The following is a 17,531-nucleotide window of genomic DNA, read 5'->3' as shown; positions in this document are numbered from 1 at the left end:
CCCCGCCCCCAGCCTCCTGGCCAATCAGACGCCAGAGACAGGGCGCGGGGAAATGACGTACTTCAGAGCACGTCGCTGCGCTCGGCCCCTCCCCTCCGCAGGTACTCCCGCGGGCTAAGCAGATGCGCTGTTGAGACTCCGCGCCTAGTTGGCGACATACCTGCTTTTCTGGGCGTTCGGCTCTTCGCCCCTTCTCTGGCACCTTGGGCTACAAAGCTGCACAGGAGCAGTTTGTCCTGGCATGATCGCTTGTGTGCTTGAACCGAGCGGGCAGCTGTCAGGGGTGGTGTACTGTCTTCCGGCCAAACCCACCTGTCACATACCCGGAGTTTTTAGGCGGGAAGTGATAAGATCGGGCTGCGGGAGGTGTATGAATGGAGCTGTAGTGAGCAGGCGTCTTCCAGCATAGAAAACTTCAAATATATGTATGTTTTCAAGGAGAGAGTGATCTGAGAACGTGTGCCAATGTGGGAAAGAGTTAACATTCATTCACGCATCCCGCTAAGTGTGGGAGTTTTTTGTGTCAAGTGCTGGTTGTAGAGAGGCGAAGGAGGCCTAGGAGGTCAAAGGAGGCTCCAGAGTTTTCCAAAGGTTGGGAGTTAGCAAGGAGGAAGGTCTATGAGGCTGGCACATGGGATTACTCGATAAGAATTTAACACGGAGTACCAGCCAGGCAAAAAGAGAAGAAAGTTTCTCGGAGGAACAGGGATCTGAGCTGGGCTGGAGTGCCTGTGGGATTTTACTGAGCAGCAATGGTGTGCAGAACAGATAGCAACGGTAGAGGATTGATATTGGTGACAGGAGAAAGACCTTTCAACCTTGAATGCTCAATATCAAACTGCCTATGGCTGTCCCATGAATATTTGTTAATGCATTACAGGAAAATGAGATTAAATAAAAAGGGGATTGCTGTCAGATCTAGAATGCCTCAAGAGTTTAGGTCTTTTTGAGACAGGATCACACTATGTAATTCAGGCTGGCTGGCTTTGAGTTCATTGTGTAGTCTAGGGTGACCTCGAACTCACGCAATCCTGCCTCAGCCTCCAAAGTGCTAAGATTACAAGCATGTGCCACCATGCCCAGCTAGAGTTTAGGTTTTGAAAGCAACTGATAGGTTTCCTGAAAAACTGGTTATGTCCAGAAAGTTGGGCTGATAGGTTCCCTGCTTGAACACTGAAAAAAATATTTTCATGGTACTGGGATTAAACCACCCAAGGCCTTGGTACTGAGCTACATCCCCAGTCCTTTATTATCTTTGGACAGGTCTTGCTAAATTATGAAGCCTGGGCAGGCTCCTTTTTTTTGAGAAAAGGTCTCACTGTGTCCCAGACTGTATCTCCAATTTGCAGTGACCCTCCTGCCTCAGTATCCCATGTATTGGGATTACAGGCATGCATCACTGCTCCTGGCCTGAATGCTTAAATTGTCTTAATTCTGCAGGTCTCTGGCTCTGGAGACATGGTTGTTCATTTGTCAGTGGGGATTAGGGCCCACCAAGCAGAAGAGCAGCAGTTTCCTTTTAGGTGTAATATGCTGTCATTTGTACTCAAAAGTGTTGTTTTCAGCAGTGCCCAGGCTGTGTGTCCAACTTTCTGGAGAGAACCAGAGCAAGGTGGCATGGGCTCTTGTTTTCTATTAATATTTGCTACAGTGTAGTCATCAAACAGCTTTCAATCTATCAAAATCTTTTCCAGGCCAAGTGCAATGGCATGCCTGTAATCCCAGCTCCTTGCATCTGAAGTAGGAGGATCATGAGTTTAGAGACCAGCCTGGGCAAACAAACAATAAAGGCCAAAACCAATTCCAGTGTTTTATTTTTAAATTTTTAAAATCTTGCCAGGCAGGCGCTTGTGCCACTGAGCTATATCCCCAGTCCTTTTTTTTTTTGGTCTTTTTAAAGGCAAGGTTCAGGCTGGCCTCAAACTTGCAGTGATCCTCCTGCATCAGCCTCCTGAGAGCTGGGATCACAGGGATGTGCCACTGTGCCTGGCTTTGTCTTAATAGTTCAAAATGATTCTAGATTCCCTTGTTTGTTTGTTTTGGTACTGGGGACCAAACTTATGACCAGGCAGGTGCTTGTGCTGTTGAACTAAACTCCTGTTTGTTTGTTTTTTTTTGGTCTTTTTCATTTTTATCGGTACCAGGGATCGAACTCACGACTGCCTGCTTGCAAGGCAGGCGCTTATGCCGCTGAGCTAAATCCCCAGCCCCCTCCTGTTTGTTTTTTGAGACAAGGTCTTGCCAAGTAGTTTAGGCTGGCCTTGAATTTGTGGTTATTCTGCTGTCTCATGCTCTGAGATTACAGAGGTTTACCATGCTTGGTATAGAATCCTTTTAAAAACATTTTCAAGTCCAGAGATATATAGCTCAGCAGTGCAGCATCTGCCTGGCAAGCGCAAGGTTGTGAGTTTGATTCCCTGTACAAAACAAAAAAACCAAACCAAACCAACAACAACAACAACAACGAAAAAACCTTCTCAAAGTTTACCATTATTTCCATAATTGTACCAGGCCACGGCTTTAGTTTGGTGGAGCAAGTGCCTGCCAGCAAGCATGAATTTGTAAGTTTGATCCCTAGTACTGAAAAAAAATTGTACCAGGATTGTAACTGGGTTAGGAGACATGGAACTACCACTTCATATAATGATTAAGGAAGAGGTCACTATTGTGATAATGAGTTCAGTGGTCTAATGGCAATGTTCAGTCTGTAGGACTCTTGATAGGATAGAGCTAGTGGAAACAGTGAAGCAGAAGCTTGCCTGATACAGGCTACTCTGGCTAAGGATGGTCAAGTGAGCTGAATAGTAGAGATGAGAAAGGAGTAGTATCTAGATCCTATATGGCCTCAGTGGTAATTTTAAGAACTTTGGCTTTTGCTCTTAAGAAGCTACTGAAGAATACATCAAGCAGAAAGTCTGATTTATGGCTTAATAAAATTACTTTAGGTTCAGAGTAAAGACTAGACGTCAGCAAAGCAATAGCAGGAGCAGAAACATATATTTGGGTGTGTCTACAGTCATCCAGATGGATTATAGAATGGATAGTACTGGAAGGTCTATGGCAAGAGCAGATTTTATTTTGATGGGCTAAATATGAGGTATGACACAAAAGACAGATGTGGTGGCAAATGCCTGTAATTATAGCCCTTGGGAAGCAGAAGCAGAAGGATCACAAGTTTGAGGCAATCCTGGACTACATAGTGAGTTCAAGGCCAGCTTGGACTAGTGATTCTCAAAAAAGCAAAAATTAGACAGGAATCTAGTAAAGACCTTTCTGCATCCACAGTAGATATGCAGTCTTGAGGGTACTTGGTTCTTATATTTTGGCCTCTTCTTTCCCATTTATGTCCTCTTCATACTATGTATATGTATCTACAAGAGAGGTTCCTTGACTTTAAAAGGAGCTGTGTTCACTGGCATACACCCATGTCTGCACACAGACTTCTTACATAAACAAACAGATAACACAATCCATTTATAAGACAAATTGAAAATTGTAGCACAAGGGCTGGAGATTTAGCTCAGCGGCATAAGTGCCTGCCTTGCAAGCAGGTAGTCGTGAGTTCGATCCCTGGTACCGATAAAAAAGGAAAAAGACAAAAAAAAAAAAAAAAAATTGTAGCAGAAAAAGAATTTCTAAAGTACTAATTTTTTCACTAGCCTCAGATAAGGTATTCTATTGAATGTACAACCATACAAGAAAAAGCCTTTCATAAGTTAGTTTAATTCCAGATGATACAGAATTCGAAGCAGAATAAAGATTCAAGAGCACACTATGGCAGAATTACAGGCTGGGTATATGTTACATTCACAGCTGAGGTAGAAATGGCTGAATGAAAACTAGAGACAATAAGCCACTGTATGATTTTTTGTTTTTGTTTTTGTTTTTTTTTACAAAATTTTATTCTTAAATGTACAACAGACTCCAAGAACACACTTCAATCTAATTATGGGTGTAAAAAGATGTTATGGAAGGGAATTCAGATAACGGAACAGGAATGGAATCCAGGGTCAGCATCGTTTTAGGCACAAGGAAGTTTATTTTTTCCCAGATTTCTTAATTCCACCTGTGGCTGCAAAAGGAAAAAAAAAAAAATCACTTAGACAATAATACAGTTCTTAGGGTAAAAACCCATGGGGTCAGACGTGGATCCTAGTAAGGCCTGGTATTCACTTTGAGGAAGTGAATACCACACATTCACTTTGATGAAGGCATGAACAGTACGCTTTCCCAGTTCTGGGTGAAGGCAGAAATGAGGCCAAGGAAGGGAAACAACTAATGGCTGTGCATTGTTTCCCATCTACATGTTGGGTAATTCATTAATCATTCCACAGCAACCCACTCACAGGTAATAAGTCTTTGTATCTGGTGTCATTCAGGGTTATAGGCTGGTATGTGATGAACCAGGATTCCAAGCCAGATAGCTTGACTGCTAGGTCCATGCTGCATCACATTATGCTACATCCTAAACTATGCTGCTGTGATCTGGTTTACTCACAGCATTTACACTGGGTGTGTGTGTGTGTGTGTGCACTGTGGACTGCACCCAGGACTTCTGCACTGAGCACTGATTGCTCACATGCTCGGCCCTTTTTAACTATTATTTTTTTTTTTGTCTTTTTCCTTTTTATCAGTACCAGGGATCGAACTCACGACTGCCTGCTTGCAAGGCAGGCATTTATGCCGCTGAGCTAAATCTCCAGCCCCTTAAATTATTTTTGAGACAGAGTTTTGCTAAGCTGTACAGGCTGTACTTGAATTTGTGATCATTCTGCCTTGATTTCTCAGAGTGTTGAAATTACAGCATATAGGCGCTGGGGATTTAGCTCAGGGGCATAAGCCTGGCAAGTGTGACGTTGTGAGTTTGATCTCTGGTACCAAAAAAAAAAAGAAAAGAAAAGAAACAGAAATTACAGCATATGGGGCTGGGGATTTAGCTCAGCGGCATAAGCACCTGCCTTGCAAGCAGGCAGTCGTGAGTTCGGTCCCCGGTACCGATAAAAACGAAAAAGACAAAAAAAAAAAAAAAAAAAGAAATTACAGCATATGCCACCATAACTGGCTTACTCAAGGCCTATATGTTACTAGGTGTGATGGCACATGCATGTAATTGCAGCATTCTGAAGGCTGAGGCAGGGGATTGCAGTGACTTTGAGACTAGCCTGGGCTACATAGCAAAAAACAAAACAAAATGCCTGTATTGTTACTCAACTTACACATGACATTTGATACCCCATAGGTAAATAACAAGTAGTTGTAGGAGTAAGTATGCTGCATACAGGAATGAAGATACAAAGGGGTTGTTAAAAAAAACTTAAAAAACTGGATTCATTATCCATTATCTAAAATGCTTAGGAACAGAAGTGTTTTGGATTTTGGAATATTTGCATATATAAAATGAGGTATTTTGGGCCAGGGATATAGCTCAGTAGCTAAGTTTGGTTTCCAGTTTAAAAAAAAAAAAAAAAAAGAGAGAGAGGTATCTTGTGGTTCTAGATTCAAGTTTAAACACAAAATTCACTTATGTTTCACACAGCTCTTCACAATGAGCTACATCTTCAGTCCTGTTTTTGAGACAGAGTCTTGCCAAGTTGCTAAATTCTCTAGGGCTCAAATTTGCAATGGTCCTGTGTTAAGTCTCCCAGAGAACTGGGATTACCTTATGACCTAATAGCAAGTTACTAGCCTCCCAGCACACTCTAGCAAAACGATAAAAAGCTAGTGTTGTTTTTGTTGTTGTTGTTTTAAGAGCCAGTGAGATCATCAGATCTTTCCCCTTTTAGTTCCTTAAGCTAAAGCTTATTCCCTATTTTTTCCTTGCTTTCTAATTCTGTCTAATACATCTGCTTGCCTGTATCTCTTTCTCACGCATCCTGTGTCTTTTTTTTTTTTAATGGTAAAGGACAATGAACCTGTCCCCTGAGGGGAGAGCAACTTGGGAACCCTGAGGTTCTCCCTGAGGAAATTCCTCTGACCCCACTCATTCAGTAACATGCCAGTTTTATGATTTTCATCTGATTTGAGCAAAAGAACCCTTGGCTGATTTATAACACATCTGCATTCAAAAACATTTGGGATTTAGGCACACTTTGGATTTTCAGATTAGAGATGCTTCATTTATACAAGGTTTCACTAACGACTGGCTTTCTCCCTATACATGATTACAGACTAAGAGAAGATGAGACACCAGATTATAGGAAGAACCCCAGTCCTACGTGGACATTTAATAACTGAATCCACTGGGATGGGAGTTTTGGGAAGCCCCATTGGCACTTTCATCATCTTTGCCTCCACCACACTCTGTGTGGCTCAGAATGCTCAAACAGGGTCTAAACAACTGTAGATGAAATAATCACTAGTTTGACAAATGTAAAACAGTATTTCAAATGCATAAAACCCCGGGGAATCAAGAGAGCAAGACCAAGGGTCACTGGGAGTTTGAGGGTAGCCTGGAATACATAAGACTCTGTCTCAAAAGACAAAAAACCCAAAAACCAAAAAACAAAAGCATGTTAGATACTACCACTGCCAAGCTTTAAGAATCTTTTGAGACATATGTAATTCATTTCTGTCACATGAAGGAACAAGCCAAATGGTAGGTTAGTAAAGCACGTGAAGCAACAGCAAGCCAAGCAAATGCACCCGAAATGACTCCGGGTGAACTGATGTCATTATAGATAATACAAATAGTAAGCAAAAAATTTAAGTAATATTATCAGCAAAAAAAGGCAGTGAGTTGTAGAGAATATTCAGAAAGTTCACCATTAGAATCTGTGGGGCAAAGTTTCGCAGCTTCCGCACGGAATGATAGCCTAAGGTTGCCTGGGCTGGGCGGCCTCCAGAAACCCAGACCCCAGTTCCTTGAGATCTCAACAGCCCCGCGGGCCTAGCTCCTGCTCAGCGCGCACTTACCCAGGGGACCCTTTCCCGCGGCCTTCGTTTTCAGCTCCTCAAGTTTCTTCTGCTCCTCTTTTTGCTTCTGTTTGAACGCTCTGTCTTCCTGGGGGAAAGAGCGCGACAGGTTCACGACAGACCGGTCTCCCCCTCTCTCCGCTTCCCCCGCGTCTGGGCGCCCGCGCTCACCTCGTCCATCTCCTTGGCCTGTTTCTTGGGCTGCTTCAAGGGCTTTTTCTTGCCACCTGTGGGCAACACAAGCGCTCTCTGCTAGTCCCCGTCGCCCGTCCCCCTGTCCCCTGGCCCCCGCCGCACACACTCACCTTCGCGGCCGGACATGGCGCCCGCACACTCTCCGGAACCCGATTCAAAAGCCAGCAACGAGCCCACCGGCCCGCCCCCTGCACTTTTATGGCGGCACACGCCCACGGATTGGCTGCCGAGCCGGAAGCAGCGCTCCTGCTACAGGATGCGGCTCTCAGGGGGCGGGCGCTAGCGGGTCAGAGGTTAATTGAGTGACAGCCTGGTCCCGGGATTAGGCTCCTGTCTTGAATGCTGGCCAGCCAGGTAAGACGGAGGGTCTTTGCACTGGGCATCTGGAACCGCGGAGGGCGCGCAAAAAGTTGCGTCCCTGTTACCTGATGGCACCCAGGCTGGGTGAAGGTAGCCGTGGGCGGGACCTGAATCCTGTTTTCCTAGCGCTCCGGCAGCCCCCGAGGGAGTTTGGGTTTCATAAAATAAGCAGATGACTGCGAATTCTGTGTATTTATCCAATATATTTTTGTGGGGCGTGTATTCTTTGTAGTTCGCTTTCTAGGCACTGGAGATAAAGCTGTGAGCAAAACTTTCTGTCCTGGCAGAGTTAATATTGTAGGGAGTGAGACAGACTGTAGCAAATGAAGCAGGGAAAGTAAGGGGTGCCTTGTTGGGGTGGGATGGCAATTTTGTCTTTCTTTTTTTTTTTTTTCCAAAATGGGGATTGAGCCTTTGCACTGAGCTACAGCCCCAACTCTTTTTTTTTTTTTTTTTTTTTGAGAATTATAAAATGAGACAGTGAGAAACTTTAGTTCAGGCTGGCCTTAAACTTATTGTGGGGCCCAGGCTAGCTTCCAACTAGCGGAGGTCCTCCTGCCTCAACCTCCCCAGTGCTAGTATTAACGGGTGAGCACCATCATGCCTGGCTTTTATTTTTATTTTTTAATTTATTTTTTGAGACTCCTTTTCAGAGTGCTGAGATAACAAGTGTGTGTCACAATGCCTGGCTAGAATGGCAATTTCTGATAAATTTCTGATAGTGTATTCAGGAAAGATCTCAGGAGGTGCCATTTGAATAGAATTTAAAAAGAAGACTGAACAGCGCCAGTCTGACAAGTGAAAGGTCCTGAGTTTGATTCTTTATATATATATATATATATATATATATATATTCCTGATCTATATATCTATATATCTTCACCCAAAAAACCCAAAAATAAGTAAATAAAAAGAAGGCTGAGGTGGAAGTGAGGGGTGAGGAGAGTCTGGGATCAAGCAGAAGAGTGAGCTGCTGCTGGTGCCAAGGGCCTAAGATGGAGTGAACCTCACCAGTGGTGGCGGGCCTATGGCATTCATGCCTCAGCCAGCTGTTATTGTTGAAAGTTCTAAAAGGTTCACCATCAATGGTTTAAAGTGTTCTGCCACCCAGGTGGTCTGTGTGACTGTTCAGAGGAATGAGAGCAAGGCAGTGCATCCCCTTTCAGTCACTGAAAAGACTTTGGCTTTTTCTTGAAAGAAATGGGGGGACTGTTGCTGGGTTTGACCAGAGAGAGTTGTGATCTCACCTGGGTTTTGAAAGGATCCATGACTGCCCTGTTGACAGCAAGACCTGTTAGGAGACTCTTGGGATGCAGGTAAGGAATTTTGGTCATTGGGACCTTTTGGTGGCACACAGAGATAGGAAGAACTCTGCATGGGTTTAGGAAGCCAGTGGGGCATACTCCCTACAGCAGCATCGATACTAAAAACAGGAAGCCAGTGGGCATTTGCTGATAGGTTGGATGTGAAGTAGAAGAACAGTGAAAAGTTAGGGATGATGTGAAGTTTTTGACCTGAGAATTTGGTCTTGGGGTTGCCATCACCCAGAATTGAGAAAGCTGGGGGAGAAGCAGGTTTGTGAGGTAAAGATGAGATTCCAGTATTTTTAAGCAGAGATATAGGTTGGACAGTTCAATAACTTGAACCTGGAGTCCTGAAAATCCCAGGTCAGAAAAGTCAAAAGTATAGTTTTTGTTTGCTGTGGTGCAGATCAAAGCCAGGGTCTTGTGCATGCTGGCCAAATGCTCTGCCATTGAACTATACCTCCAGACTCATACTGTAATTACATTAATGAATTTACTCACTTTCAGACAGGGTCTGACAGTGTTCAAGGGTGGCCTTAAACTCACTATGTAACTTAGGCTGACCTTAAACTTACAATTTTTTTTTTGCCTTAGGCTCTCAAATGCTGGATTATAGGTTAGAGCTACCATGCTTTGCTCTTAAAGCATTTTTTTGGTCTTTTGAGACAAGGTCTTACTGTGCAGTTCAGGCTGGCCTTGATCTCATTTTGTAACCCAGGCTGGTCTCAGCCTTCTGAGTGCTGGGATTACAGGCGTGTGCCAAGAGCTCAGCTTTCCAGTAGCAGTTTTTTTTTTTTTTTTTTTTTTTTTTTTTTTTTTTTGTCTTTTTCCTTTTTTATCGGTAGCAGTTTTAAAAGCAGAAAACTGGGGGCTGGGGATTTAGCTCAGTGGCATAAGCGCCTGTCTTGCAAGCAGGCAGTCATGAGTTCGATCTCTGGTACCGATAAAAAGGAAAAAGACCAAAAAATAAATAAATAAATAAATAAATAAATAAATAAATAAAAATAAAAGCAGAAAACTGTATGCATGAGGAGTCTGTGCACTGAACATTTGGGTGTGAGAGTTTCTGGAGGTTGGGAGATGAGCGAGAACATGTAGTGAGAATGGTATTTGAGGGAAAGGGAGCTACAGTGAGGCACAGGTTGCTGACAGAGTGAGATTAGGACTGAGAACTGGCTGTTGGGATTTAGCAGTGTGGAGGTGCCCTGGAGAGGAGCTGTTCCAGCATGATGGGAATGATGGCCAGAGCACACAGGGCGTGTGAGACAGTGGAAGGAGAGGCCCTGGAGACTGACTCAGGTGGGCAGTCTGTCAGGGTGTCTGATGCTTAAGAGGAGCAAAGAAGCTGGGCTTTCCACTGAGGCATGGTGGTACGCATGCCTATAATCTCAGCACTTGAGAGCTTGAGGCAAAAAGATCGCTAGGAGTTTGAAGCCAGCCTGGGCTACAGAGTGAGACCCTGCCTCAAAAACAAAACAAACAGGGGGCTGGGGATTTAGCTCAGCGGCATAAGCGCCTGCCTTGCAAGCAGGCAGTTGTGAGTTCGATCCCCGGTACCGATAAAAAGCAAAAAGACAAAACAAAATAAAACAAACAAATACGAAGCAGAGAAATGAGGCAGTTGTGAAGGGGGCCCTACATGAATAGCTGAGTGATAGGAGAGGACAGGACAGGGGCTGGCATGGGGGAGGTGAGAGGAGGGACTAGCGTGGAGAAGTAACTTGGGGGTTACTGACACATTTGTTTATAGGGCCCCTGTAGGTCACCAAGCTTTTTTACTAGGAAATAAGTGTCAGGTGGAGAAAAATGAAGCAGAAAGGTGGCCAGGGATAGAGTGGCCAAGGAAGGCCTTATTAAAAGGTAGCATTTGAGCAAAGACATAGATGTCAAGGTGAGCTGTGTAGACTTGTTCCGAAAGAGTGGTCTAAGTGGGGGAGGTGGGAGGCCATGTGACAGGATCATGCTTAGCATGTCTGGGTGGCTGGGTGGAGCAGAGTACTGTACTGGAGAAAGGGAAACGGGTTGGTTAGGGCTGAGAGTTGCTGGGCTTGTGGGTGACTTCCAGGCCTGAAGCTAGTTAATGCCAGGAGATCTAAGGGGTTTTTTTTGGTCTTTTTTCCTTTTTATCGGTACCGGGAACTCACGACTGCCTGCTTGCAAGGCAGGAGCTTATGCCGATGAGCTAAATCCCCAGCCCGGATCTGAGGGGTTTTGATGAGAGGGGTGTGGTCTGACTCATCAGTTAACAGATTCTCAGGCTGGAGAATGGGCTGGGAAGGGCAGGGGAAGCCAAGATTGCATAGGAGGTTATAACTGTCATCTCTACCAGGGGTGGCTGGGCCTTTTAGGGTCCAAGAGTGGGATGCTAGCAGAAGAGAAATCAGAAAAAGAGACTGGGAAGATTGGAGGAAGCTGAGAGTTGGCAGGAGGAGTGTACCTACAGAAAGACTGGAGAAGAAATCTGGAAGCAGAAGTCTGAACCTAACAAAGTGGAAATTTTGAAGGGCCTCCACGAGGGCAGCTTTGATTATGGAACAGGTTTGGAAGAGAAGGGAGTTGAAGAAGCTGGGTGACAGAAAAGTGCTGAAGCCTCCCTACTGGGTGTCACTGGGCAGGAGACTGGGTGCTCTTGCTGGGGGGCTCAGCCTGCAGGCTGTTGGGGGGCTGGGCCTGTGTGTCCCGGTCCTGGCTCTGAGGTGAGGGCAGCTTGCTTCCCCACCGCAGTGTGAATGCTGTGTGATCTCTGGGTGAGGTCTGCAGCCTTAGGAAGGAGGACAGATGACGGGTGAACAGCAGTTTGGGGCCCCTGTCACAGAGACTGGCATTCATCTGGGGCCCATTTTGACCAGAAGGCATGTCCCTTCCCACCTAGTTTTTGTTTTCAAGGTAGCTGGAGCCTCTCCACAGAGGAGGAGAAGGAGGCCGGGGTACTGTGGGTCTCTGTTCACCCTACCAATTTGAAGCTCTTTGTTCTGCCCCTAGCCCCTAGCCCCTAGCCCCCACCCCTTGTCCACAGGTCCCTCTGTTTTTCTCTGTTGGCCACCAGGTGTCGCTCTGACAATTGGAATCAGTCCCCGTGGCGGGTGGGTGGGGTCAGGTTGCACTAGAGGGGAGGTGCTATTTTTTTCTTGGGAATGTGACTAATTTAGCCCTCTCTTTGGCCCTCCAGGTCACCCAGAGAAGGTGTTATTAGGGGCCAAACATCAAAGTAAGGCTGAAAGAGAAGCCTGATCTTCACATGGTGCTGCTGAGGTTGAGGGGTGGGGATAGGGGTGGATTTTGCAGAAATTGGAGAATGTGACCCTGGCTCCTGGGCTCCAGGAGGAGGGATGGATTGGAGGGCAGGAGAAGGGCTGTTGTGAAGCTAGGAAAAGCTGTCCTCTGTGGAGAAAACAGATTCTTTCCTTTCCCTGGAATTGTCCTCTCTTTTGGGAGAGCAGAGTTTTTTTTTTAGGTATTAAATAACCTGTGTCTGTAGGGCCTCAGGGAATCAGGGATGTTATAGCAGTGATACTGTTGTCACTTCCCAGGAGTCTTTATGAATTTTTATGGGACTTTGTGAGCATGGACACAACTGGTTTGAGAAATTTCTTCGACATCAGAAAACTGGGCGCCAGGATTCTCATCTAGGTCACTGTAAAGGATCCCGGGGAGGCACAGAGGTGGGACAGCCCGGTTTGTGTGGTATTGTGGAGGGAAGGGAAGGTATGATGCCCCACGTCAGCTCTTCCTGTATGCGTTCCATTGTCCAGGAGGCAGGTGGAGTCTGATCATCTCTTTGTCATAGGTCTCTGGGCTGAATAGAGTGGGGCTTGCTTTTGATGACTGTAGTGGAGATTAATTTGTTCGAAACTAAATGTAGACCTGACTTGTGTCCAGCTTTCCCGCGGTGTGCTGATCTGTTTGGCGTCCCCTCACAGGTCTCCTGATGACGGGCTGCGGCCCTACATTTGCCATGCAGCACATTGTGGGTGTACACCACTTACTGGTGCGGAGAGGCCTCCTTGGAACCGACCTTGTTATAGCCAGGACTCTCTGCAGCCCGGGCCCTAGCCAGTCTGGAGAGAAGCGCCCTGAGGAGGCAGTCCTGTATCATCGCCTCCCAGCTCTGGGGAGAGCCCTGGGGCAGAGCATTCGGCAGCAAGTTGCCTCCACGGCCAAGATTTGGTGGGACAGATATGAAGAGTTTGTGGGGCTCATCGAAGTTCGAGAGGCCCAGGGAAATGTGACTGAGGTGAGGAGGGAACCTGGGAGATTGGACCTAGGAAATGGGGCTCACTGACCCTTGCTAACTCAGTCACCAGCTGTAGGATGCTGATAACTGTCATCCACATGTGCTATTTTTTTTTTCTGTAATGGGGGATCGAACTCATGACCTCGAACTTGCCAGGCAGGTGCTGTGCTGCTGAGCTAAATCCCTAAATAAATATCATGTGAGGAATTGGACTCCACTGTTGGTGTGAAGGTCTGTGTATCTCCAGTGCTCCCTCAAAATAGTCACTGTATATCAGCCAATCCCGAGCCACTAATGCAATTATACTAGTAAACAGTCCTTACCACCTGGGGTTGGGTAGGGATGGGACTGGTGGTGAGAGCTGCTGTCTTACTGTGTAAAGGTGGAGGACATGGGGAGATAGAGTTGCCCGTGTTTAAGCACTTCATGGCAGCAGAAATGCCTTCTGTTCAACTCTGTTCTTACTCTTGCTTAGGCACAGAGCAGCATAGTGAGGGAAGGAGAACCAGGGGTCCTTCTGAGGGGTTTGAATCACGTTCTCTTTCTCCTTGGACATTGTAAGTTTGGCCGACCTGGGGTTTCCGGGTTTATAAACCATGTCAATGCCTTTGATGGTGTTGTGAAGCATAAGGAAGGGAACACTTGGGAAAGAGTGTAAAGCACATGGCTTCTTTCCTGTGGTTTATATCACAGAAGAGTTGGCTGGGTTTAGTGAATACAGATTGTATGCATTGTTGGCTGTTTTCAAGTTTCTCAGGGGCATATTATTTCTGCCTGAATGCACAAATCCAGTGCTTCCAGTGGGCATGGCCTGGGGCTGGCACTTTGAATGAGCCAGGATTAGCATCTCAGGGACTGTTTCTGCTCTTTGCAGCTGACACCCCACTGACCTTTTCTTAGCCACTGCCTTTTTGGGAACAGAGCTTGCTTGGTCAGAAGGGTTTGACAGCCTCTGCTATCCTCTCTGCAGGCAGAGAAAATGTTCATGGTGGCTCGTGGGCTTGTTCGAGAGGCTCGGGAGGACTTGGAAGTTCAGCAGGCCAAGCTGAAGGAGGTGAGGGACCGCTTGGACCGTGTCTCCAGGGAGGACAACCAGTACCTAGAGTTGGCTACTCTGGAGCACAGGATGCTGCAGGTAGGTCCCTTGGGAGGCAGCCCTGTGTCCTCTGAACAGGTTCCAGATAGCCTGGCTGATTGTGTAGGGCCAGGTCAGAGTCCTGAATGTCCTGATAGTGAGAGGTCTGGAGAGCAGATAAACTAGAAAGCTCCTATGAATGGAAAGGACCCCCAACTTCCACAGCCTGAGCACCCACTAGATTGCAAGTCTGGGACCTACATTACAAGAATAGAGTACCAATGGAGCAGCACACTCAGGCCCAGGCAGCATATGTGTGTCACACTCTGAGAATATCAGGGCATGCTCAGCCTAACCAAGACTGCCTGGTGTGCAGATGAAGCTGCTCACTCCACAGCACTCTCCAAGGTGTACACTGCCTTTATCTATGCAGCAGGTGTTGGCGGGGCCAAGGTCAGGGGAATGGCCCATACGCTTGTGGCTGTAGCCACAGAATCCTCTGCTGCTGTGTGATATTGCTTTGCTTTTGCAGGAGGAGAAGAGGCTCCGAGTGGCCTATGAGCGTGCAGAAGACTCTGAGCGTGAGAAATTCTCTCTCTTTTCTGCAGCAGTGCGGGAAAGTCACGAGAAGGAACGTGCCAGGGCTGAAAGAACTAAGAACTGGTCGCTTATTGGATCAGTCCTGGGAGCCCTCATTGGTGTGGCTGGCTCCACCTATGTGAATCGTGTACGACTACAGGAACTGAAGGCCTTACTCCTGGAGGCACAGAAGGGGCCACTGAGTCTCCAGGAGGCCATCCATGAACAGGCAGCTAGTTACTCCCTCCAGCAGAGGGACCTCCGTGACCTCATGGTGGACCTGAAGGGGCTGGTGCATGCTGGGCAGGGCCAGGGCTCTGGGTCACCAGCAGGTATTTCCCCTACCAGAGAGAGAGACATAGATATCCTTTCATCTGCTTTACAAGAGCAGCTCAGTCATTCCCAGCAGGTCCATTCCTGTCTAGAAGGCTTACAAAAGCAGCTTGATGTTCTGGATAAAACTTGTAGTCAGATGGTTGGAGTGATTCAGCTTGCAGAGGCTGCAGCACACCCAGGCCCGGGAGAGCCAGCAGACAGGTCTCTGCCCAGCTCCTTGCTGGCACAGGGGAGCATGATGGTGGCCCTGTCCAACACAGAACAGAAGCTGGAAGCCCAAGTGAATAGGAACACCATCTACAGCACACTGGTCATTTGTGTGACATTTGTGGCCACACTGCCTGTTCTCTACATGCTATTCAAGGCCAGCTAGCCCTTTGGACCTGCTCCCCACAGGGCCTATGGGGTGAATGTGGCTTTTGTTAGTGAATCCCAGCGATGCATTGACTCTTGGGGTGTACACACAACATCAGCACCATTTATGTGCCTCACAGCAGGCATCCTTTGCTTTACAGGCAATGCTTGTTCACCCTAATTATGAAAACTTTATGTTGATGTCTATTAAAATGTCTTAGAGTTTGTACTCTTTTTATTTAAAAAATTTTTTTTTCTTTTTGTCTTTTTGAGATAGGGTCTCGCTATGCAGTTCAGGCTGGCCTTGAGTTCACTTTGTAGAACTTGCAACGATCCTCCTGCCTCAGCCTCCCGAGTGCTGGAATTATAGGCGTGAGCCACCACGCCCGGCTCAAGAGTTTGTACTCTTTAAAATAAGTTACATGAGACTGAGTTTTGTCCATTGAAAACAGAGATCTGGGAGTCAGGAGTTGGTCCTGGAGAGACAGAAATCACCCCCTCTAGTTTCTCTCTTTCTGTCTCAGTCCAGCTGGAGCTGGTTTGGATGTGCTCACTGCAGAGGCCTGAATTTTTGTTTTGAATTTCCTGGCCTGCCCTCTGCTTTCACACCTTTCTGTTAGATGGCCTTGGGGATCCAGTGAGTGAAACCTAGGTTGCTGTTTTGCTTTCTGTGTCATGGGGTATGTGTGTCTGGGGAGAACCTCCTGTTTCTAGCAGGAGGAGAACAGGAAAGAGATTAGAGGAATGGTTGATAATGTTGGGGACATTGTCACAGTGATTGCTAGCCAGTTTGGGTCCTTGGTGCAGTGTGCTTTGGGCAGCACAGTGCTTTCCCCATACATACCCTGGGAGGGACCCACAGTAGGGGTGGGTAAATCTTAGACCACCACCAGTGTGAATAAGAAACAGTTAAGTTTGGGAGGTGCTCCAAAAGATTGGGGTGCGATGAGGCATGGAGAGGAAGTCCCCTGAAAACCCTGACCTCTCCCTTTTCATAGTGGAACAGTGACCCTTCACCTCTCTGTCTCAATAGTGTGGGTGGCCTTGTGTCAACAGGAGCTATGAAGTGGTACTTTGTCCTTGCTTTGGAGGTCTGGCACACAGAGAAGCCTACTAGTGCCCTTCTAGGGTACACTGCCGCTGCATTAAATTATATCCGTAGGGATCTGTTGGTCTGTGCCTATGCTAAGCCTCATAAGAGGCCACAGTATTTTCCTTGCAGCCTGAGCTCAGTCCTAAACTCACATCCCCCCTGGGTTCTCTGACCCTCTGAGCACCCAGGTCTCTGGTCACTTCATCTTGGCATGTGGCAGTTCCCCACCATGGCATGGGATGGAGAAACTTCATGTAAGAGTGTTTAGCTAGGTGTGGTGACCCATGACTCTAATCCCAGCACTTGGAAGGCTGAGGTGGGAGGATTGTTCCAAATTCAAGGCCAAACTGGGTTACAAAGTGAGTTCAAGGCCAGCCTGAATTGCATGGAGAGACCTTGTCTCATACCCACGAGGTAGGAGGAGAGCTGTGGGGTGAGTTCACTTCTCCCGGGATTGTGATTGCCTTTGGGGGAGGGTTCTAGGCACACAAAACGGGCTCCAACATCCTGCAGAGGCAGGAAAGCCAAAGGGATGAGGGAATTGGGGGCAGACTATCCTGGCTAAGCTGGGGATGGGTGTGTGTGGAGTGTGAATCATGGGGTCAGAGACTGGAACAGAAAAGTTGGGGTGCCAGTTTGAGAAAGAATTGGGAAGCGGTTGCCATGCTGGGTGCCTGGACTCAGGTGCTGCAAGTGCAAGTAGGGGAGAATTTGAAAGGCAGACAAATGGAGAACCTGTGAGAGGAGCTAGGGAGAGGGGTCTGGTGTTTAGAACAGTGGCCAGTGTGGAAGACTAGCCAATGTCCTGGGGAGGCCCTGGAGGCTCTGGGTGTTGGTGGTGGTGGGGCTGATTTTGGCTCCCTGGAATCTGTGCCTGTGTCTGGAGTTAGGCCAGATGGGCTTCAGGAGAGAACCCTTCTGTCCACTTTCCTCCTCGGGAAGGCGCAGGAGTTTGCGGTGAGAAAGTCTAGGCTTGCCCATAGCGTCTCAGCTCCGGATGGGTCCCGGTACTTGCCCGGGATGAGAGGCAGGAAATGAGCCCTTGCTGGTGCATCTTGGCAGCCCGGCTAAGGGTGGTATCACCCCACC

At 47.1% G+C, this 17,531-nt stretch overlaps 1 protein-coding gene and 1 long non-coding RNA gene across 5 annotated transcripts; one reads left to right on the top strand and one right to left on the bottom strand.

Annotated features, from left to right (window-relative positions):
• Positions 1-3,704: 3,704 nt before the first annotated feature.
• LOC100725144 (uncharacterized) lies at positions 3,705-7,346 on the bottom strand. Its single transcript, XR_216425.4, has 4 exons — positions 7,218-7,346; positions 7,084-7,139; positions 6,913-7,000; positions 3,705-4,072 (listed from the first exon to the last, which is right to left on the bottom strand). It is a non-coding gene; the product is annotated as an uncharacterized LOC100725144 (long non-coding RNA).
• Ccdc51 (coiled-coil domain containing 51) lies at positions 7,344-15,607 on the top strand. Of its 4 annotated transcripts, none has more exons than XM_003476637.4 (4): positions 7,344-7,461; positions 12,692-13,005; positions 13,976-14,140; positions 14,613-15,607. In XM_003476637.4, the coding sequence occupies exons 2-4, from the start codon at positions 12,700-12,702 to the stop codon at positions 15,366-15,368; spliced, it is 1,227 nt and encodes a 408-aa protein (XP_003476685.1). In that variant the 5' UTR covers positions 7,344-7,461; positions 12,692-12,699; the 3' UTR covers positions 15,369-15,607. The 4 variants fall into 4 exon arrangements, with proteins under 4 accessions (XP_003476685.1, XP_023415931.1, XP_063104882.1 ...); XM_063248812.1 differs by lacking the exon at positions 7,344-7,461 and adding an exon at positions 11,959-11,979; XM_063248813.1 differs by lacking the exon at positions 7,344-7,461 and adding an exon at positions 12,168-12,433.
• Positions 15,608-17,531: the final 1,924 nt, after the last annotated feature.

The sequence above is a fragment of the Cavia porcellus genome, unplaced genomic scaffold, assembly GCF_034190915.1.
Source record: "Cavia porcellus strain 051 isolate PalLab524CR breed Dunkin Hartley unplaced genomic scaffold, mCavPor4.1 scaffold_5, whole genome shotgun sequence".
Lineage (NCBI taxonomy): Eukaryota > Metazoa > Chordata > Mammalia > Rodentia > Caviidae > Cavia > Cavia porcellus.
The sequence above is the reverse complement of the archived record's forward strand: the minus strand, read 5'-3'. Positions and strand labels throughout refer to the sequence as shown.